Genomic DNA, 22,784 nt, shown 5'->3' on the forward strand with positions numbered 1-22,784 from the left:
GTCAAAGTAGTGAGCACATCCCTATGGAGAAGAGATGACTGAGCCCGATGAAGCAATAGGCCCTGGGTGGTTGAGAGAAATATGGGCCACAGACAGGCAGGTACCTTCCCTTGGCCAAGGAAGCAAGGAGAAGAAATGTGGACGCAAGGGGAAAGGCTTCAAGAAACAATGTGGAAGTGGGACGATAAGGCAGCCCAACGGGGGAGTCACCTACAGAAGACAGGCTGGAGGGGCCCCCAGGGAAGGATGGAGGGCAGAAAGCGTGGTGGAAGGGAGCTGGGCAGGACAGCCACAGGCAGGACAGCCATAGGTGGAGCGAGGTGAAGGGGCAGGTCCCAGAGTAGGAACAAAGGAATTTGGAGTGCTCAGAGCAGCCTGCAAGGTTCGGCATGGGGAAGGGAAAGCATAAGAGGGGTGGACAGCAATGGGCAGGAAGGAATGACTGCTCTTAAAGCCTTGAACTTTGTTGCAAAGGTGTGAATCTTGGGCCAGGCTCTTTACTACGGATCCGGTGGGGAAGGGTGGGTGGTGGGGATGGGGTTTGGGGTGGGATTTGGGATTGGGTTTGGGGTGGGGTTTGGGTGGGGGTTGGGAGCAGTGGGATTGCAAGTGGGAAAGGGGTGGGGATGTGGGTGGGGGTGGGAATGGGGGTGGGGGGAGGCAAACCAAACTCTAGGCATTTGAAAAACCATCTTACTTAATTGAGCTGGTGGACTATTACATGTTGACTACTGGGGGTGATGGATACTGGCTAGAGAAGACCTCTGAATCCAGTAGAGTAGCTTCAGGTAGGGTGGAAGTTCAAAGTAAAGAGATTGAGGCAAACAGGAAGCCCCTGGAAGGACCTGATGGGTGTCCATAACACCTGACAGTCATATGGGTAGGTGGGGCCACAAGTGTGTCTGTAGGGATTTTAAAGAACAAATCTCTCATACAGAGTGGATTTTGAGACATGTGTGTTTCAGTGAGTAGACAGGGAGGAGAACAAGGTGATTTCAAGCAGAGAGTGCCTGGCATACATGGGGGTAAGGGAGGGAAATGCTAAGGTCTTTGAGTAGGAAGTGTAGCTGGAACTGCAAAGTAATAAATGCTGGAAATGGCAGAGTAAAGGCCAGGGAGTCAAGGTGGCTGTCCACAGCAGTGATTCTTATCTGGGGTGGGGGGGTGGGTTTCACCCGAGGGAGGGCTGGGGGCATGGACCCCCAGGCAGGCCTATCCAATCATCTGAAGGGTGAGCAGTGTTCAGCTTAGAAAAAGGGGGAAAAAAAGCAATCTCTAAAAGGAACATAGACAATAGCAAAAGAAGAAACCGAGCCCAAAAGATGTTTCTGATAGGCCGCCTTGGGGTCCTGCATCCTCGGGTGAGAATCACTGGTGGACACGGGAGGATGGAGAGCCGGGCAGACATGTGGAGTGAGAGGGGAAGACGCACGTGCGGCGGGGCTGATGGAGGCATCAGGGTCAAGACTGTCAGGTGTTAGAACACAGTTCCTGACAGACCAGGACAAGGATGACAGCGAACAAATGGATGTAGCTGAAAAGGCAAACGGGACCACGGTGGTGCAGCTGGGGTTTCCAATGCCTCGGTCCCAGACTCGAGGACTCAGGTGGAGGAGTGAGGCCCAGAGAAGGGCCCAGTGACTCAGAGGAAGTGGGCTGTGCGGGTGAGAGCAGAGAGCAGGGGATCTGTTGTTACGGGGAGGAAAGGTGCAAAGGGGAATGGCGACAGCATGGAAGGAGAGCGTCTTGAAGACATGGGCGCTAAGGAGGGAGGAGGCAGGAGGAGGGTGGGATTGACAGGAGGACCCAGGAGGAGCGGAGGAGCCGGGTTTCAGGCAGGGTGGGAGAGTCAGGTTGAGACTGGGTGCGTTTGTACCCGTGGGATGTGGGGGACGAGGGTGGGCAGGTGGAGTGGGGACAGGAGTGAGCGCTGATGACAAAACTGCTGTGGTGACAGGAAGAAGGTACGAAATTCACAGGCGCATGTTCCCCAGAGTGTTTTCACAAGAATGTGAAAGAAAGGATGCAAAGGGAATTGAGAAGGTTTTGGGGAGTCAGGGTTGTGGGGTGCTGGAAGGTACCCATAGCCTGGACCACTGGGATGTGGACACTGATAGCTGGGCAGAGCAGGTGGATTCAGTGCAGTACATGTGATGCAGAGATGACTGCATCTGGCAGAGCAGCGGGTGCGGGGCCAGGTCAAGAAGGGAGGAGGTACCTGAGATCACGAATTAGGCCAGTGGGAGAATCACAGATTGTGCTGAGAGAATGCAGGAGGGTGCAGGTGGGACAGTACCGTGCTATGCAGTTGAGGAGGAAAGCAGGAGAGACGACCAACCTGGGCCCCAGGGGCTGACTGCTGGGACATCAGGGGATGAGTGTGCAACACATGGGAGAGGAGGACAGAGGAGAGGTGTTCCCTAATGGGCAAGAAGAATGAGTCAGAGCAGGCAATGGAGCCCAGCAGCTAAGAGAGGAGAGCTTGTTGAGAGCAGGAGGGATGCGCTGCAGTAAAGGAGGCATGCCGGGCGCCAAGAGGGAGGGAGCGGATGCAGAGAATCCAGGGACTTTACCCCAGATGGGGCAAAGTGTGTGACGCAGTTCATGGATGACAAAGCATAGTGTGGGTAAGATAAGCAAGGAATGAAGGACAGGAGGGAGGATGGCAATAGACAAGGAGGATGTAGAAGATGCTGGCACCTTGGAAAAGCTGGGCACCACAGTGTCAATGAAGGGCATGGGAACTGATGAAATGTCAGGTGGATTGACTTTCAGACAGGAAACAACTGTCTCCAGCATGGTAGAACCAAAAATGTAGGACGGTTAAGGGTGACTTAAGATAGCAGATGGATCCAATGCTGCATATTGTGGATAAAAAGGATGGCAATGTTGGCAGCAGCAAGGGCAGGGCAGGAAGGGAGCTGACATCAAGGAAATGACTGCAGAGTGCAATCATTGACTTAGAAAGTGTCAGAGGAGGGAGTGGATGCTGAAGATGAAGCTGAGGGTCTCTGGAAAATAACAGTAGGGGGATGTGCAGTACATCTTAACTAGAAAAACAGAAACTGCTCTAAAGTCCTCAAGCCATGATGTCAGACTCAAGATGGGTCCAGGAAGTTGATGGACATAAAAAAGGACAGAAGGTGCATGACAGGGGGAGAATCTCATGAATTTGAGGGTCTCAACATTGGTAAAGGGGCCAAGTGAATAGAGGGGAGGCAGAATTCAGAATCCCAAACTGAGGTGTCCGCAGATCTCAGGATACGTTGGTGGTATGCCTGGTATTAAGACCAGACCACAGAGGCAGAATGAAGCAATAGCTCCAGCAGCCTTTAGGAGAAAGTGGGTTAAGGGCCAAAGTGATTGGTTAAACAAAGGAAGCTGGTCAGCACTGCACACTAACATGGCACCTGCATAAAAACCACAGACAGGTAACTTTAGGGACTTCACAGTGGACTCAAGCAGACTGATCCCAGATTGTAGGTAGAAGTGTGTTTGCAAAGGCCAGAGGAGCTGTTAGGACACGATGCGAAGGAGACAATTTGCAACAATCACTGAATCCACGTTTCTGCTGTTTAAGGGTGGCTGAAAGGATGGAGGTATAGCTTGTAATGCAAAATATACGCAGAGGTTCATAGTGAAGCTGAGGAGGAGGGCCTTCAAAAGTTAAGTGGGAGATGTTTAGGTCAGTAGCAAATGGGCCCAGTGGGAGAGAGTATGCCCAGGGTTTGGAGAGGGTCAGGGTGTTGGGTGCTGGGATGAGGGCTTCATGTTTGGAAGACTCAAGGTAGAGAGCAAGAGAGGAGGAAAGGTAGAACAGGATGGAGGGCAAGACCTGTGTAAGAAGAAGTCTTAAACTGTAAACATGGGTGTAGTGAGGGTAGTGTGGCTAAGAGGAAATGGATCCAGATGGGCTTGATGGGGAGCAGATGGGCAGGCACGATGGCAGGGGTGCATCGGCTCACTGGGGCTGCATCTGAGGTAAATGGAAATAAAGGAGGTGAGGAAATGAGGAAGAGAAGGAAGTGGCGGGACTGGCTGTGGAGTTTTGTGGGAGCCTTCTTGATGGAACAGAAAGAAAGAAGAGGAGAAAAGGCTGGAGTGGAGGAAGGGAAGGAAAAGGCAGCCTAAGGGAAGGCGCTAGCCTGAATCAGTGGAAGATCTGGAGGAGCAACAGAAAACAGTTCTTGAAGAGAAGGTGGGATAGAGAGAGGATGGAAAAGTTTGAGCAGTGAGAGCAGGTCAAAGTAGTGAGCACATCCCTATGGAGAAGAGATGACTGAGTCAAATGAAGCGACAGGCCCTGGGTGGTTGAGAGAAATATGGGCCACAGACAGGCAGGTACCTTCCCTTGGCCAAGAAAGCAAAGAGAAGAAATGTGGATGCAAGGGGAAAGGCTTCAAGAAAGAATGTGGAAGTGGGACGATGAGGCAGTGCAACAGGGGAGTCACTTACAGAAGACAGGCTGGAGGGGCCCCCAGGGAAGGATGGAGGGCAGAAAGCGTGGTGGAAGGGAGCTGGGCAGGACAGCCACAGGTGGAGTGAGGTGAAGGGGCAGGTCCCAGAGTAGGAACAAAGGAACCTGGAGTGCTCAGAGCAGCCTGCAAGGTTCGGCATAGGGAACAGAAAGTGTAAAAGGGGTGGACAGCAATAGACAGGAAGGAATGGCTGTTTTTAAAGCCTTGAACTTTGTTGCAAAGGTGTGAATCTTGGGCCAGGCTCTTTACTACGGATCCGGTGGGGAAGGGTGGGTGGTGGGGATGGGGTTCGGGGTGGGGTTTGGGTCTGGGTTGGGGATGGGGTTTGGGTGGGGGTTGCATGGGAGGGCAGGGTTGGGAATGGTGGGAGTGGGGCAGGGCATGGGGAGAGGGAATCAGGGTGGGTGGGGGGTGGGGAGTGGGGTATGTTGAGCCAAGCCCCCAGCATTGAGAACACCACTGTATTTAACTGATAGATTATATATGTTCAGGGTTGAGGGTGATGAATTCAGGCTAGGGAAGACCCTGAATCCAGGGAAAAAAGAAAGTAGCCTCACGTAGGGTGCAAGGTCAAGGTAAGGGGCTGGATTCTTACAAACAAAAAGGATTATGTGGATCAAAAGGGAAGTCTCTTAGAGGGGGGCACCTTACCACAAAAGTGGTGATTAAGGAAAAGGGACAATAGTCAACACCCAGAAGAACAGGTGGAGGCCAAAGGTAAGGACAAAGTACCTGAGAGTCCTATCAGGTGGCAGGGAGGGGCACAAAGGGTGGGGTGGGAGGCACTGAAAGAACAACTCTCACAGAGAGTGGGATTCCACCTATGTTGTATTTCAGAGAGAAAATAAGGAAGGGAATGCGGTAGTTCCACGTGGAGAGTGCCAGGCCTATTTGAGAGGGGCAGAGGAGGAAATGCTGAGATCTTTGATTAAGAAGTTAAAGAAAAGCACTAGAATGCTCCAGGCCTGAAACTGGAGAGACTGAAGTGCAGGGAACCAAGGTGGTCGCAGGGAGTCAAGGTGGCCGTCCACAGCAGTGATTCTTATCTGGGGTGGGGGGTGGGTTTCACCCGAGGGAGGGCTGGGGGCACGGACCCCCAGGCAGGCCTATCCAATCATCTGAGGGGTAAGCAGTGTTCAGCTCAGAAAAAGTAAGGGAAAAAAGCAATCTCTAAAATGAACGCAGACAATAGCAAAAGAGAAAACCGAGCCCAAAAGATGCTTCTGATAGGCCGCCTTGGGGTCCTGCATCCTCGGGTGAGAATCACTGGTGGATGTGGGAGAATGGACAGCCGGGCAGACATGTGGAGTGAGAGGGGAAGACGCACGTGCAGCAGGGCTGATGGAGGCATCAGGGTCAAGACTGTCAGGTGTGGGAACATAGTTCCCGACAGACCAGGACAAGGATGACAGCAAACAAATGGATGTAGCTGAAAAGGCAATGGGACCACGGTGGTGCAGCTGGGGTTTCCAACGCCTCGGTCCCAGACTGGAGGACTCAGGTGGAGGAGTGAGGCCCAGAGAAGGGTCCAGTGACACAGAGGATGTGGGCTGTGTGGGTGAGAGCAGAGAGCAGGGGATCTGTTGTCATGGGGAGGGAAGGCGCAAAGGGGAATGGAGACAGTGTGGAAGGAGAGCGTCTTGAAGACATGGGCACTAAGGAGGGAGGAGGCAGGAGGAGGGTGGGACTGACAGGAGCACCCAGGTGGAGCGGAGGAGCCGGGTCTCAGGCAGGGCAGGAGAATCAGGTTGAGACTGGGTGCATTTGTGTGGATGTGAGGAGGAGGGTGGGGGGAGATAAGAGTGAGTGCTGATGACAAAACTGCTGTGGTGACAGGAAGAAGGCAGGGGATTCAGAGGCAGAGGCTCCCCAGAATGTTTTCACATGGTGTGAGAGAAAAGGGTGTGAAAGGTATCGGGAAGGCTTCTGGGAGTCAGGGTTGTGGTGTGCTGGAAAAGTCCCATAGCCTTGGCCACTGGAACGTGAGCATGGGCAGCAGAGGAGGTGGATTCGGTGCAGTACGTGTGACGCAGAGATGACTGCATCTGGCAGAGCAGTGGGTGCGGGGCCCGGTCAAGAAAGGAGGACACACCTGAGAACATGAATTAGGCCAGTGGCAGAATCACAGATCATGCTGAGAGAATGCAGGATGGTGCAGGTGGGACAGTACCATGCTATGCAGTAGAGGAGGAAAGCAGGAGAAATGACCAACCTAGGCCCAGGAGCTGGGAGCTTGGAGAGCAGAGGGTGAGTTTGCAGCACGTGGAAAAGCAGGACAGAGGAGAGGTGTTTCCCAATGGGCAAGAAGAATGAGTTGGAGCAGGTTATGGAGCCGAGCAGCTTAGAGAGGTGAGCTTGTTGAGAGGATCAGGGAATATGTTCCAGCAAGGGAGAATTTGCATCAAAATCCTTGGTTTTGCTGTTCAGGAATGGCAGAAATGAATGGAGGTGTAGCTTGTGAAGCAAAATATTCACAAGGAGAAAGAGACAGCCTGAAGCTCTAAGGTGTAGGGGTTGGGGCACAAGGGTGGGGGTGGGAAGTCCTATGCCAAGGACCAATAAGGAGGGAGAGACATGGGAAATCCAGAGACTTTACAAAGTCTATGAAGAAGCCCATGGAGGAGAAATCATGGTACAGGTAAGACAAGCAAAGAATGAGGGACAGGTGGGAGGAGACCCAAGTGGAAGGAGGGTGCAGCGGTTTGGCACCTCAGAAATGTTGGGACAATGTATCAGTGAGGGAGAAGGTGAGAGGAAGGAAGGTCGGGGGGATGCCATCTAGAGAGGAAACCAGTGTCTCCCTAGTGGCAGAACGGAGAAAGTAGAATGATCAGAGCTCAAATCAGACAGTAGATGAATGAATACAGCATGTTAGGGACAAAGAAGCTGGCAGTGGCAACAACAGAGAGGGCAGGTCAGGCTGGGAGCAGACCTTAGGGAAAAGACTCCTGAGTGAATTGACTGACCCTGAGGTGGTAGGGAACATGGACTAGATGCTGGACCAATCAGAGGGTTTCATAAAGACAACAGTGTAAAAAAAGGCAGAGGATGGCTGGTGAAAGGGTCCACACTTTATCCAGTCTGGAGTCAGAAGGCACTATGTGGGTCGTGAGATGGGTCAGTGATGTTGATGGAAAAAGAAAGGGACAGGAGGGGCGTAAGAGGAGAAATAACCTCATGAATTTATGGGGGTGGGGTGGGGGGGGTGGAGCAGAGTTGAGCTTTGATAGAGGAACCAACATGGAAAACAGGAAGATGGAACAAAGAATTCCCAAAATGGGGGTGCGCCAGACCTCATGGTGCAAATTGTTGAAATAAGCAGTATTAAAGCCAGACCATAAGAGCAGAGCAGATCGAAGAAGCAAGAGCCTGGGCATTTTTGCAAATTGAGGCCCTTAGGAGAAAATGGGGGAAAGGGCCAAAGTAACTGGGGTTACAGAGAGGGCATCAGGAATCACTGCACATGAAGACAGCACCTCCACAGAAACCACTGGCAGGGAACTCAGGAACTTGGTGATGGACTCATATCGTTTGAGTCCAGTATGTGGGCAGAAAGTTGCTCATAAAATGGCAGAGGAGGGACTGCTAAGCAATGCACAGAAGACAATTTGCAGTAATCACTTAATCCTTGGTTTTGCTATCCAAGAGTGGGAGAAAGATATGGAGGTGCAGCTTTCGAAGCAAAATATCCACAGATGTCATGAGGCTCCAATGGGGGTGGGGGGCACAGGCTTCATACCTAGTGGAGCATCATAGGATTAGTGGGAAAAGTAGGTCGGTAGCAAATGGGGATGCAGCAATACAGAGTAAATCCAGTGGTAGTCAGGGTGGCAGAGATGGGTAGAGGCAAGGGTAATTCTTTCTTGGAGGCAAGAGTGGAGGAAAGGTAGAACAGGACGGAGGCCAGAACCTGTGTAAGAAGGTCTTAAATCCTAAACACAGGTGTAGTGAAGGTAGTGTGGCCAAGAGGGAAAGAGGAAACGGTGGATCTGGACAGCCACAATAGCAAGCAATATGGGCAGGGGTGCATGGGCTCACTGGGACCCTATCCAAGGTAAATGGAAATAATGGAGATGAAGAAAGGAGGAAGAGGAGGAAGTGGCGGGACTGGCTGTAGAGTTTTGTAGGAACTCACTTCATGGAACAGAAAGAGAAAAGAGGAAACAAGGCTGGAGTGGAAGAGGGGAAGGAAAAGGCAGCCTACGGGAAGGCACTGGCCTGAATCAGTGGAAGATCTGGAGGAGCAATAGAAAACAGTTCTTGAAGAGAAGGTGGGATAGAGAGAGGATGGAAAAGTTTGAGCGGTGAAAGCAGGTCAAAGTAGTGAGCACATCCCTATGGAGAAGAGATGACTGAGTCAAATGAAGCGACAGGCCCTGGGTGGCTGAGAGAAATATTGGCCACAGACAGGCAGGTACCTTCCCTTGGCCAAGGAAGCAAAGAGAAGAAATCTCACAAGGGGAAAGGCTTCAAGAAAGAATGTGGAAGTGGGACGATGAGGCAGCGCAACAGGGGAGTCACCTACAGAAGACAGACAGGGTGGAGGGGCCCCCAGGGAAGGATGGAGGGCAGAAAGCGTGGTAGAAGGGAGCTGGGCAGGACAGCCACAGGCAGGACAGCCATAGGTGGAGCGAGGTGAAGGGCGAGGTCCCAGAGTAGGAACAAAGGAATTTGGAGTGCTCAGGGCAGCCTGCAAGGTTCAGCATGGGGAAGGGAAAGTGTGAAAGGGGTGGACAGCAATGGGCAGGAAGGAATGGCTGCTCTTAAAGCCTTGAATTTTGTTGCACAGGTGTGAATCTTGGGCCAGGCTCTTTACTACGGATCCGGCAGGGAAGGGTGGGCTGGGTGGAGGGGATGGGGTTTGGGGTGGGGTTTGGGTATGGGATGAATGGGTGGGGCAGGGTTAGGGGCAGTGGGACTGGGACTGGGGGAGGGGTTGGGGTGGGGTGAAGTAAGCCAAGCTGTAGGCATTGAGAACACCATCTTATTCATCTGAGCTGGTGGACAATTACATGTTGAGTGTTGAGGTTGATGAATACAGGCTAGAGAAGACATCTGAGTCCGGCAAAAGAAGAAAAAACAGAGTAGCTCAGGAAGGGTAAAAGGTTAAGGTAAAGGGCTGGTTTCTGGGAAACAAATAGGATGATGACCACCAAATGGGAAGTCTCTCTGGGGGCACCTGGTCAGTGATATGAAAAGAGGAGGGATGATGAAGGAAAAATGTCAGTAGTAAGGGCCTACGAAAATTAGATTGAGGCCAAAGGTATTAACTGAGTGCCTGGGAGTCATATTAGATGGGTCAGGGCATAAAGGGTGGGGTGTGGAGGTGTCAGAAGCGCAACTCTCATGCAGACTGGGCTTTTGGGCATGATGTGTGTTAACGGGTAAATGGGGAACACAATGAGGTGGTTCCAAGTGGAGAGTGCCAGGACTGTTGGGCAGGGGGAGGGAAATGCTGGTCTTATGAGTAGGAAGTGTACCTGGAAATACCAAAATACTAAATGCTAGAAATAGGAGAGTAAAGGCCAGGGAGTCAAGGTGGCCATCCACAGCAGTGATTCTTATCTGGGGTTGAGGGGTGGGTTTCACCCGAAGGAGGGCTGGGGACATGGACCCCCAGGCAGGCCTATCCAATCATCAGAGGGGTGAGCAGTGTTCAGCTCAGAAAAAGTAAGGGAAAAGAAACGATCTCTAAAAGGAACACAGATAATAGCAAAAGAAGAAACCCAGCCCAAAAGATGCTTCTGATAGGCTTCCTCGGGGTCCTGCATCCTCGGGTGAGAATCACTGGTGGACGCGGGGAGGATGGAGAGCCAGACAGACATGTAGAATGTGAGGGGAAGATGCACGTGCAGCAGGGCTGATGGAGGCATCAGGGTCAAGACTGTTAGGTGTGGAAACACAGTTCCCGACAGACCAGGACAAGGATGACAGCGAGCAAATGGATGTAGCCGAAAAGGCACTGGGACCATGGTGGTGGAGCTGGGATTTCCAGCGCCTCGGTCCGAGACTCGAGGACTCAGGTGGAGGAGTGAGGCCAAGATAGGGGCCCAGTGACACAGAGGAAGTGGGCTGTGCGGGTGAGAGCAGAGAGCAGGGGATCTGTTGTCATGGGGAGGGAAGGTGCAAAGGGAAATGGAGACAGTGTGGAAGGAGAGCGTCTTGAAGACATGGGCCTTAAGGAGGGAGGAGGTGGGAGGAGGGTGGGACTGACAGCAGCACCCAGGAGGAGCGGAGGAGCTGGGTCTCAGGCAGGGCAGGAGAGTCAGGTTGAGACTGGGTGCATTCGTACCGGGGGGACGAGGATGGGCAGAAAGTGGGACACGAATGAGTGACAAAGACAAAACTACTCTGGTGACAGGAAGAAGGTAGGAGATTCAGAGGCAGAGGCTCCCCAGAGTGTTTTTACACACTGTGAAAGAAAGGATGAGAAAAGAATCAGGAAGGTTTAGGGGAGTCGGGGTTGTGGGGCCCTGGAAAGGACTCATAGCCTGGGCCACTGGGACGTGAGCTTGGACAGCAGAGCGTGTGGATTCAGTGCAGTACGTGTGACACAGAGAGGACTGCATCTGGTGGAGCAGTGGGTGCGGGGCCAGGTCAAGAAGGGAGGACACACCTGAGAACACGAATTAGGCCAGTGACAGAATCACAGGTGGTGCTGAGAGAACGCAGCATGGTGCAGGTGGGACAGTACCGTGCTATGCAGTAGAGGAGGAAAGCAGGAGAAACGACCAACCTGGGCCCAGGAGCTGGGAGCTGGGAGAGCAGAGGGTGAGTTTGCAGCATATGGGAGAGCAGGACAGAGGAGAGGTGTTCCCCAATGGGCAAGAAGAATGAGTTGGAGCAGGTTATGGAGGCCAGCAGCTTACAGAGGTGAGCTTGTTGAGAGGATCAGGGAATGTACTGCAGCAAGGGAGGCATGCCAAGAGCAAGAGTGTGGGTGTGAACGTAGAGAATCCTCCTTTTTGCCCAAAAGGGGCAAAGTGTTTGATGCAGGTCATGGAGGAGAAAGCATGGTGTGGGTAAGACACGGAAGGAATGAAGGAGAGGTGAGATGAGGCCACAGAAACAGGGTGTAGAGGTGTTGGCACCTTGGAAATATTGAGGACCGTGTGTCAATAAAGGGCATGGCGAGACGATGAAAGGCCAGAGGACACAACAGAGAGAGGAAACCACTGTTCCTTAGAGGCAGAACTGAGAATACAGGATGGTTAGGGGTGAACTGAGAGAGCAGATGGACTCAGTACAGGAAGTTGAGGACATGGAAGCTGGCAGTGGTGTCATCAATGGCGGCAGGGCAGGAAGGGGTCAGAGTTCAGGAAAGATTCCCGAGTCTGTGGATTGACCTGGCGGAGGCAGGGCACGCAGGACTGGATGTTGAAGAGGAGGTGGAGCATGTCTGGAAGATGAAAGTGGGAGGAAGCAGTGGTGCAGGAATTAAGTGTGAACCTTGTGTGGAAAAAGTGAGACATTGGAGTGGAGCAGCCACATGGAGGTGGTGTGATGTGAGTTGGGTCAGGGAAGTTGATGGGAAAAGAAAGAGATCTGTGGTGCAGGAGGGGAAAGAACATCATGAACTTGTGGGGAGCTTAGTGTCCGTACAGGGTCCAATGCAGAAAAGGGGAAGGAGGAAATCAGAGTTCCCCAAATGGGGTTTTATCAGATCTCAGGGAAGTTGGTATCATGCCTCTTATCAAGGCCAACCCATAGGATTACGGTAGGGAGGCAAAATCCCAGGCTTTTCAGAAGTGGATCCTTAGGAAAGGAAAGTAGGGGGAAGGTGCCTAAGTCGCTCAGGGTAAATGGAGGAAATGGGGCATCACTGCACATTCAGACAGCACCTGCATGGAACGTATTGGCAGGTAAACCTTGGGGGCTGGGGGCCTGGGGATGGACTCGTGTGTTTTGAGTCTAGTATGTGGGCAGAAAGATACTTGCAAGTGTTAGAGGGAACTAATGGAGAGAAGACAATTCCCAGTGACCACTGAGTCTGAACCTCTGTTGTCAAGGGAGCCTGAGAGGATGGAGGTGTAGCTTGCAACTGAAAATATGCACTATACCACACTTCACTACAGAGGTGCAGTGAAGTAGGAAGCGGGGGCCTTCAAACACAGATAGCATCGTAGATTTAGTGGGAGATTAGGTCAGTAGTAAATGGGCACAGTGGGCATGCCCAGAGTTTGGACAGGATGAGGGTTTGGGTGCTGATACGGGGGCTTCATTTTTGGAAACTTTTTCCAGAGGGCAGAGAGGAGGAAAGGCAGAACAGGATGGATGGCAGGACCTGTGTAAGAAGGAGGTCTTAAATTCTAAACAAGGGTATAGTAAAGGTAGTGTGGCCAAGAGGGAAAGAAGAAATGGTGGATCCAGATAGCTTCAATGGGTACTGCAAGATCAGGCGTGATGGGCAGGGGTGCATGGGCTCACTGGGACCCTATCCAAGGTAAATGGAAATAATGGAGATGAAGAAAGGAGGAAGAGGAGGAAGTGGCGGGACTGGCTGTAGAGTTTTGTAGGAACTCACTTCATGGAACAGAAAGAGAAAAGAGGAAACAAGGCTGGAGTGGAAGAGGGGAAGGAAAAGGCAGCCTACGGGAAGGCACTGGCCTGAATCAGTGGAAGATCTGAAGGAGCAATAGAAAACAGTTCTTGAAGAGAAGGTGGGATAGAGAGAGGATGGAAAAGTTTGAGCGGTGAAAGCAGGTCAAAGTAGTGAGCACATCCCTATGGAGAAGAGATGACTGAGTCAAATGAAGCGACAGGCCCTGGGTGGCTGAGAGAAATATTGGCCACAGACAGGCAGGTACCTTCCCTTGGCCAAGGAAGCAAAGAGAAGAAATCTCACAAGGGGAAAGGCTTCAAGAAAGAATGTGGAAGTGGGACGATGAGGCAGCGCAACAGGGGAGTCACCTACAGAAGACAGACAGGGTGGAGGGGCCCCCAGGGAAGGATGGAGGGCAGAAAGCGTGGTGGAAGGGAGCTGGGCAGGACAGCCACAGGCAGGACAGCCATAGGTGGAGCGAGGTGAAGGGCGAGGTCCCAGAGTAGGAACAAAGGAATTTGGAGTGCTCAGGGCAGCCTGCAAGGTTCGGCAGGGGAAGGGAAAGTGTGAAAGGGGTGGACAGCAATGGGCAGGAAGGAATGGCTGCTCTTAAAGCCTTGAACTTTGTTGCAAAAGTGTGAATCTTGGGCCAGGGTCTTTGCTATGGATGCAGTGGGGAAGGGTGGGTTGGGTGAAGGGGATTGGGTTTGGGATGGGATTTGGGTTGGGATTGACTGGGTTGGAAAGGAGGGAAGGATTGGGAGCAGTGGGGTGTGAGTGGGAGAGGAGGTAGGGAACCAGATGGGGAGAATCGAGCCAAGTTCTGGGTTGGAGGAAACTTTCTTATTTAACTGAGCTGGTGGGTTACATATCTAATGTTGCAGGTGATGAATACAGGCTGGGGTAGCCGTCTAAATCCACCGAAAGAAGTAAATGAAAGTGGTTTCTTGTAGGTCGAAAGGTCAAGGTAAATGGCTGGTTTTTAGGAAACAACTGAGAACTCGGCAAACAGAGGGGGAAGTTTCTGCAGGCCGATCTTGTAAGGGATCTGAAAAAAGGGGTGGGGATTAAGGAAAACTGACAATAGTAAGCACCCATAAGAAACAGGTTGAGGCCGAAGATACTGACACAGTGCCTAAGAGTCCTATCAGGTGGGAGGACAAGACGTATCGGGTGGGGAGGCATTAAAAGAACAAGTTTCCAATGCAGACTGGTGTTTGGGGTCAGAGGTGTGTTAAAGGGCAAATAGGGAAGGAATGAGGTGGTTCCAAGCAGAGAGTTCCAGGCCTAATGGGGGTGGGGAGACAAAAGATGAGATGTGTTAAGTGGGAAGTTAAATGTCAAGCACTAGAATGCCACTTATGGCAAGCACTAGAATGGTCTAGGTGTGAAATGAGGGAGTAATGTCAGGGAGTCAAGGTGGCCATCCATAGCAGTGATTCTTATCTGGGGTAGGGGGTGAATTTCACGTGGAGGGAGGTCTCTGGACATGGAATCCCAGGCAGGGCTATCCAATCATCTGAGGGGTGAGCAGTGTTCAGCTCAGTAAAAGTAAGGGAAAAAAAATAGCAATCTCTAAAAGGAACACAGATAATAGCAAAAGAAGAAACCAAGCCCAAAAGATGCTTCTGACAGGCCGCCTTGGGGTCCTGCATTCTCGGGTGAGAATCATTGGTGGATGCGGGAGGATGGAGAGCCGGGCAGACATGTGGAGTGCGAGGGGAAGACGCACGTGCAGTGGGGCTGATGGAGGCATCAGGGTCAAGACTGTCAGGTGTGGGAACACAGTTCCTGACAGATCAGGACAAAGATGACAGCGAGCAAATGGATGTAGCCGAAAAGGCACCGGGTACCCTGGTGGTGGAACTGGGTTTTCCAATGCCTCGGTCCCAGACTCAAGGTGGAGGGGTGAGGCCTAGAGAAGGGCCTAGTGACAAAGAGGACGTGGGCTGTGCGGGTGAGAGCAGAGAGCAGGGGATCTGTTGTCACGGGGAGGGAAGGTGCAAAGGGAAATGCAGACAGCGTGGAAGGAGAGCGTCTTGAAGACATGGGTGCTAAGGAGGGAGGAGGCAGGAGGAGGGTGGGACTGACAGCAGCACCCAGGAGGAGCAGAGGAGCTGAGTCTCAGGCAGCGCAGGAGAGTCAGGTTGAGACTGGGTGTGTATGGGGTGGGAGATGAGGATGGGCAGAGAGCGAGACACGAGTGAGTGACAAAGACAAAATTGCTATGGTGATAGGAACAAGGTAGGAGATTCAGAGGCAGATGTTCCCCAGAGTGTTTTTACACAGTGTGAAAGAAAGAACGTGAAAGGAATGATGAAGGTTTAGGGGAGTCAGGGTTGTGGGGCCCTGGAAAGGACTCATGGCCTGGGCCACTGGGACGTGAGCTTGGACAGCAAGCGTGTGGATTCAGTGCAGTACGTGTGACACAGAGAGGACTGCATCTGGTGGAGCAGTGGGTGCGGGGCCAGGTCAAGAAGGGAGGACACACCTGAGAACACGAATTAGGCCAGTGGCAGAATCACAGGTGGTGCTGAGAGAACGCAGCATGGTGCAGGTGGGACAGTACCGTGCTATGCAGTAGAGGAGGAAAGCAGGAGAAACGACCAACCTGGGCCCAGGAGCTGGGAGCTGGGAGAGCAGAGGGTGAGTTTGCAGCATATGGGAGAGCAGGACAGAGGAGAGGTGTTCCCCAATGGGCAAGAAGAATGAGCTGGAGCAGGTTATGGAGGCCAGCAGCTTACAGAGGTGAGCTTGTTGAGAGGATCAGGGAATGTACTGCAGCAAGGAAGGCATGTCAAGAGCAAGAGTGTGGGTGTGAACGTAGAGAATCCTCCTTTTTGCCCAAAAGGGGCAAAGTGTTTGATGCAGGTCATGGAGGAGAAAGCATGGTGTGGGTAAGACACGGAAGGAATGAAGGAGAGGTGAGATGAGGCCACAGAAACAGGGTGTAGAGGTGTTGGCACCTTGGGAACATTGAGGACCGTGTGTCAATAAAGGGCATGGCAAGACGATGAAAGGCCAGAGGACACAACAGAGAGAGGAAACCACTGTTCCTTAGAGGCAGAACTGAGAATACAGGATGGTTAGGGGTGAAATGAGACAGCAGATGGACTCAGTACAGCAGGTTGAGGACATGGAAGCTGGCAGTGGTGTCATCAGTGTGGGGCAGGGCAGGAAGGGGTCAGAGTTCAGGAAAGATTCCTGAGTCTGTGGATTGACTTGGAGGTGGCAGGGCATGCAGGACTGGATGTTGAAGATGAAAAGGAGTTTCTGGAAGATGACAGTGGGAGGCAACACTGTGTGTAGACTGTGCAAATTTACACTGGCATACCGCATGGAATGAGAGAGTCTGGCAGCCATTCTAAGGCAGTTATTGGGATATAAATTGGATGACGGAAGTTTATGGTAAAAGAAGGGACAGGAGGCAGGTAGGAGGGGAGATAACCTTATGAATTTTTGCAGGGCTTAGCATCAGTAAAAGGGCTGACATGGAATAGGGGAAGGTGGAATGCAGAGTTCCCAAAGTGGGGGCACTGGCAAATCTCAGGGGCAAGTCAGTGGTATGTTCGGTATCATGGCTGAGTGTAGGAGCATTTTAGGGAATAGAAGTTAAATCCTAGAAGACAAGCGAGTGGGGTAACAACACTTTACCTGTCATGGTAACTACTTCATTGAATAGGAAAACAGAAAAAGAAGAAACCTTGTAGAGGGTGATGGTAAAGCAACCCCAACTGATATGGAAGGCAGTGTTGGCAATCACTGAAGGTCAGGATTTTGAAAGCAAACAATTAACAATGTAAAATTTGCAAGTGTGGGGGTTGGACATAGGTTACTATGTGTTTAATGAGGTCTCCAACAAAATTAACAGAGCCAAAATGAGAAGGAAGTATTACTCTGTTTAACAAGATTGAAATTAAGGGGACAGTATACAGTTTAAACCACTTTGGGATTTAGGAATGTCAGAGTTGGTAGGGTGGGTATTGTTGCCCCTTGATCCACAGTATGGAATAATGGCAAAGAGGAAAAGTATATAGAAAGAACTTGTCATTAGGGAATTTGGTGGCTTCCTTAAAGCTCCTTGAGGGAAACACTTGATGAATGCTTAGAGTCAGGAGAATAAACGGTCCCATATAGAGATAGGTTTATGAAGGTCCCATATAGAGATAGGTTTATGAAGAGATAGGTCTGAAGGATGAGCTTCATCAGCAATCCTCAGAACGTCAGTTCTACTAGCTAAGGATGCAGGTAAGTATGTTGGACACCAAGAGAACAGGAAGGAAATGTTTTGAACACTGGAGGTGGGTCATGAGGAAGCTTATACATATTCACATTGTGAATCAATTTCAAGGACAGATGAACAAAGACTGGGTGGTACCAATAGAGCAGGGTTTTGTTTTGTTTTTCCCCTAAGGCAAAAGGCAGAAATGAGTGGGTACACCATGATTAAACTGCATTCTGTAGAGATAGGATCATTTAAGTAAAGTCAGCAACAAAAATTAGAGACATTGAAGATGATGGGGTAGAAAAGGGGTATCGAATAGGTTAGAAAGATGGCTTGAAAGGAAATGAGGGAAATTTCAGTGAGTTTGAGGAATGGCAGACTGGGTATGTGACAAATGAGTGGGTAAATAAGGAGATCTCAGACTGAGAATCCTGGCAGATCTTTCAATGGGTTAGACTGCAGGAATATTGATTTTAAAGCCAGACTGAAGCAAATTCTAGTGATAAAGGAAGGGGAAAGGGTGGCTGAATCAAATGTTCTAACAATACGGCTTTTTTTAGTATTTGAGTTAAAATTCAGATTAAATGCTTGGCTTAGAAGAATGCAAAGCTTCACTGAGCCTATTAATATGGATCCCAGTGGGTGAGTGGAGGTGAGTTAAAGTAAAAAACTCTGAGGCAAATCTTACTTAACTGAAGTTGTGTTTTTAGTACAGAATGCCAAGTTAATATGGTTAATACTGAACAAAAAATAATGGAAGGGCGACTACAGTAGCTTAAGATGGCACTTTAAGGAAGTGTAGGCAGAAAGTCAAGAAATTCAAATAATTATGAATCATTATATGGCAGGCAATATTTCCAATGAAAATCAGAGAAAATAAACTCACATACATGTACTGTTACAGCTGATCTTAGTATGAATATTTTCTATTAAAGACTGTTTTAAAATAAGTTATTAATATTTGTTGAAATGGTTCCAGATAACAAGAAATATGATGCAATAAAACCTGATAAATAAAAGCAATATAAAGATTAGAATGGTTTTGAATAGGTAGTGGAATAAAAAGTTAAGTTGGTAGTTGCATTAAAAAGGTCAAACATGGGGAATAATTGGTAGAATGTTGTGTATATAATATATATTGTTACGGGTGCAATAAATATTCAGGGGAAACAGAGCTGCTGAAAGAGAATGAATGCTTAGAAGGAATGTTGCCTTAAAGGCTTTTCTAAAACTTTTTAGGTAAAGGACAAATTCTGGGAGGACGAAAGATAATAAGTAGGACTAGTTACATAGACACTTAGGATGTCCATAGTCTTTCAAGAAATTGCCCAACCTTTGCGAGAAGGTGTTACGGTAATATATTGATGTTGGGTTAAAGCAAATTTTTTCAGATAGGGTAGATTTTTATACATTTATAAAGTAAAGGGGAGTAGGAAAGATTAAAGATAGATCAAAGAAAGGAATAATTGATGGAACAACTTTCTGGAAGAGATTAGAGGGTATGTGTCTTTTGAACTCTGGAAGACTTGATTTTAGAGAGGATAAAGGAAGAAAGTGGATAATTCTAGAATTAAACACCAAAAGGTTCTATGTGTCTGGCACCATGTGAAGCAACTTACCTATTATTTCATTTCATTTCATCCTGTAACAGTCCTAAGAGATCAAATAATTTGTCCACGATCACACAGTCAGTATGTAGCAGGGCCAGCATTCAAATCCTCATCTGTCTATCAAACCCATATTCCCTTCTATTATGCTATACTGTTTTCAAGTTGAAGGAAATCAAACCAAGAATTTCTGTTTTTTCACCGTGATTATAAGGAAAAATATTATTTTTCTGAAATGAGACATATTGATGTTTAAGACCTTGAGGTGATAGGTAAAATTTGGAATATCTGTGATGGGAAAATGCAAGAAGAAAGGAATGGGTAAAAGATACTTATTACCATCTATGCCCTGGTATTTCACTTCTTCCATTGCACAGCATAGACTTTAGATTGGCCATGGATTAAAAATTTGAGAATTCTGACAAAAAACTAAATAGAAAGGAGTTTGTTTTTTAAGTAGGTATATGATGGGTCAAATATAAACTTACTACTAACAAAACTTTAAACAATTCCCTAAATGCCAAACTTTTATAAACAAAAATCAAACAAACCATCAAGCAAAAGAGTCCATAGCCAGCAGACCAAATGTTGAAATCTCTGGGCTAATTTGTAAGATCTATGTTTTAAAACTCCTTAGTGAAGAGGGGCAAGAAAACCTCTCCTCTTTTTCCTCTCTTGGTGGAAATGTTTTCTGTTGTTGTTGTTGGTTTTTTCCTATACTATATGTAATTTCTATATTGTTGTTTTGTGTATTTTGGTATTATAAAATTATACTTCTTAGATTCCGTTAAGAATACTTTCTGGGGTGTGAGCCACCTGAGTTATTAGTTAGCAAAATGAACCTGGGGAAGTGGGAAGAGCTAGTATTCTCAATTGGCAAGGGATTGATTCTTCAATGGGTTCAGCATTTCACTTCCCTCTGAAATTAAGTGGCAAAGTAATAGCATCCCTTAAAAAACAGGACGTTGGTGAGAGGTAGAATAGCGGGAGGAATTTTGAAACATGGAGGGATGGCTACTGGAAAAGAACTGATGAAGTGCAGAGTCTCCCCAGACAATAGTAGAAACCACAGGACTACATTAAGATTGGGCCCAAATACTAGTTTAGAAAAAGGTAAATAAAACTAGCTTTACTTAAGAGTACAGCCAGCTTAATTACTGGCTAGTGGACATATTTCAGACAAATCTAACTGGAGAGAAAAACAGACCAGGAGAGAAAGCAAAGTTATAAGGAAATGGAACTAGAGAAACCTCACAAAGGGATAAAGGAGGTAATTAAAGGTTAAAGCCAGATAGCCTCGAGCTCAAAGGAGAAATATTGGAGGCCAGATAGGAAAGTGCCTTCCTACTCAGGGGGTTATGGATCCAGGGTGGCTAAAGAATAGAAGTAGAGTTCCACCCAGGGCCAGAGGGAACAATCTGGGATTCAGACACAGCAGTGGTGCCAACGTGAATCTACCTCGTGCTAGAGTCTGAGTAGCCTGGTCTACCACCCAACACAGATAAGACTGGACAGGGGCTCCCAGGAACCAACATCTAAGAAGGGAGTTTGGAGAGGGGCTAAAAGAAAGCAGGTTAAGCCCCAAATGTAACTGAATGATGACCAGGGATAACTATTTACTAGTGCTTTTATGATTTATTGTAACTCTGTAACTTTCCCAGTATTTGTTAATTTTTTAACTTCTGTTTCTCCTGTACTTACGAGCAGTAAAAGTTGTTCAAAACATAAATGTGATGTGTGTGCTTATTTCTGTGAAAACTGGGTAACAGTTACGAATATTGTGCACTGAACATGAGAAGAGAAGAAATCAAGGAGGAAAATGATGGTGGGGGGAATCAAGTAGAATAAATACTTGACATTCACCTTCCCAAGTCTCCAAATAAGTAAATACTACTATTGGCACTAGTTGGCTGTCTTTTAGGGGCTATTTTTCCACCCTGCAAAGACTGCATATGGGTCAAGCAGGGAATTAAAAGCCCTTCTTAATGTGGACACACATGGTTGGCTAAGCTACTCACTAGGCTGAGACATGCTCTCAGACACCAGCCTTATGCTACAGGACCTTCAAAAATGATGTATTTTAAAATGCCAACAATCTACTACATAACCAAGTTCTATCTAACTAGATAGAAACTTTGAGGAGAAGAGGGTCAAGATTCTTCACAGGAGACCAGGTATATGAACTCTCACAAGTGGTCACATTATTCCAACAGAAAGCTTGAGTTCCTTTTTGTGCTACTGCTATACACACTCAGTTTCTCTTTTAAGATTAAGTGTTCAGCAAATTGTACTCAGAGATTTAGTTTTAAAATTAATATTTCTGCAGCAGTAACCCATTTTATAAATATATATATTCACACACACACAAACACACATACACAAACACTCTTTATCATTAAATTCTAGAAAAGCATCACATTCTTAAACTGAGCATTTGAAGAGTTGAAGAGCTCACAAGGAAATGCATTCTGAATCACGTATCTCCTCCCTTCTGAGGGTTAGTACCTGCTGTAGGGTCATCATCAGGCAAACGAACAAGAGTGTAACATATTCCTGGTTGGTTATAAGGAAGGCTGGGGGCTGGGATACAAGACAGCACTTCATAGGAATCTGATGGCTCCATCTGCACTGTCACTTTTTCCAGCAGCTGGTCATTGAGAGTGTTGGTGCAGTCAAACTGAAAAGTCAGTAAATGGAAAAGCTGTGAAGGATAACAAGTTATCCTTCCTACTCATAACCCACTACTCAGCTCTGGAACCCATTATACCTTCTATCTCTACAGAGCAGGGTAGGTCTCCTCCTAAGATTCTTCTTTTGGCAACAGGGAGAGCCTTATTCTTGAGGTCTTTTGTTTATATTATTCATCAGTTTTTTCTCTTTCCTGAGACTGCTGTACCAAACAAGATGGCAGAAGTCTGATGGCTGTCAAATCTAAGTTCTCAGAATAGCCCACTTAATCTACCCTGATGTTAAATGCTGATTTTAGAAAATTGGTTATACTTTATGTTGTCCAACTTCACACATTTCAGTTTTATGTCCTTTAGATTTTAACCATCAAAAGTTACCCATCACATGAAGGGATCTCTATAGCTCTGGTGTTAGGCAAGAAAACCAGAAATTCTGCCAAATTAATTCTCTATAATAGAAACTAGAATTATAGGTAAAGGATATTTGTCTCAAAGCATACCAGTTTATACTAAATCTCTACAGCAGCCAAGGGCATTATCTTACCTGGAACACGATGTGATTGGTAAACATGTGCTTGATACATCGAACAAAATATTCTGTCTCTGCTTCTGTAAGTTGAACAGGCTCAGAAGACTTGAACAAGGGTCCTATATTCAGAAACTCAGGAATGGCAGCCAATTGTTCTATCAAGAAAAAAGAACGTAGGCTATGAAGAAGACAGGGAAAGACTTTAGTCTGGATGCTTAAAAAATGCTTTAGTTGGCCAGGCGCAGTGGCTCACGCCTGTAATCCCAGCACTTTGGGAGGCCGAGGCAGGCGGATCACGAGGTCAGGAGATCGAGACCATCCTGGCTAACATGGTGAAACCCCGTCTCTACTAAAAATACAAAAAAATTAGTCAGGCGTGGTGGCGGGCGCCTGTAGTCCCAGCTACTTGGGAGGCTGAGGCAGGAGAATGGCGTGAACCCAGGAGGCAGAGCTTGCAGCGAGCCGGTATTGTGCCACTGCACTCCAGCCTGGGTGACAGAGCGAGACTCTGTCTCAAAAAAAAAAAAAAAATGCTTTAGTTTCCATAGCCTTACTAATAGTTGAACATTCAACTAATATGTCCCCAAGTTTTAGTGAAGTAATCTTTCAAGTAAGTAAGCTTATATATTAATGAAAGCAAAAAGCAAAACAAAAAAAAAGAAAGTAAATACTTATTTTACAATGAGTTCCCTGTTAACCAACGAGATACAGAAAAG

The 22,784-nt window shown here is 48.3% G+C and overlaps 1 protein-coding gene across 2 annotated transcripts in view; it reads right to left on the minus strand.

Moving 5' to 3' along the window:
- Positions 1–22,784, minus strand: part of COPG2 (COPI coat complex subunit gamma 2) — a 162,587-nt gene that overhangs the window by 19,896 nt on the left and 119,907 nt on the right. For both annotated transcript variants that reach the window (XM_034964992.3, XM_055114877.2), the window contains exons 19-20: positions 22,084–22,223; positions 21,358–21,529 (exon numbers count right to left, since the gene is read on the minus strand). In XM_034964992.3, the coding sequence (XP_034820883.1) occupies positions 21,358–21,529; positions 22,084–22,223 (312 nt within the window). The remainder of the gene's footprint in view (positions 1–21,357; positions 21,530–22,083; positions 22,224–22,784) is intronic.

The sequence above is a fragment of the Pan paniscus genome, chromosome 6 (assembly GCF_029289425.2).
Source record: "Pan paniscus chromosome 6, NHGRI_mPanPan1-v2.0_pri, whole genome shotgun sequence".
In the NCBI taxonomy this organism is placed as follows: domain Eukaryota; kingdom Metazoa; phylum Chordata; class Mammalia; order Primates; family Hominidae; genus Pan; species Pan paniscus.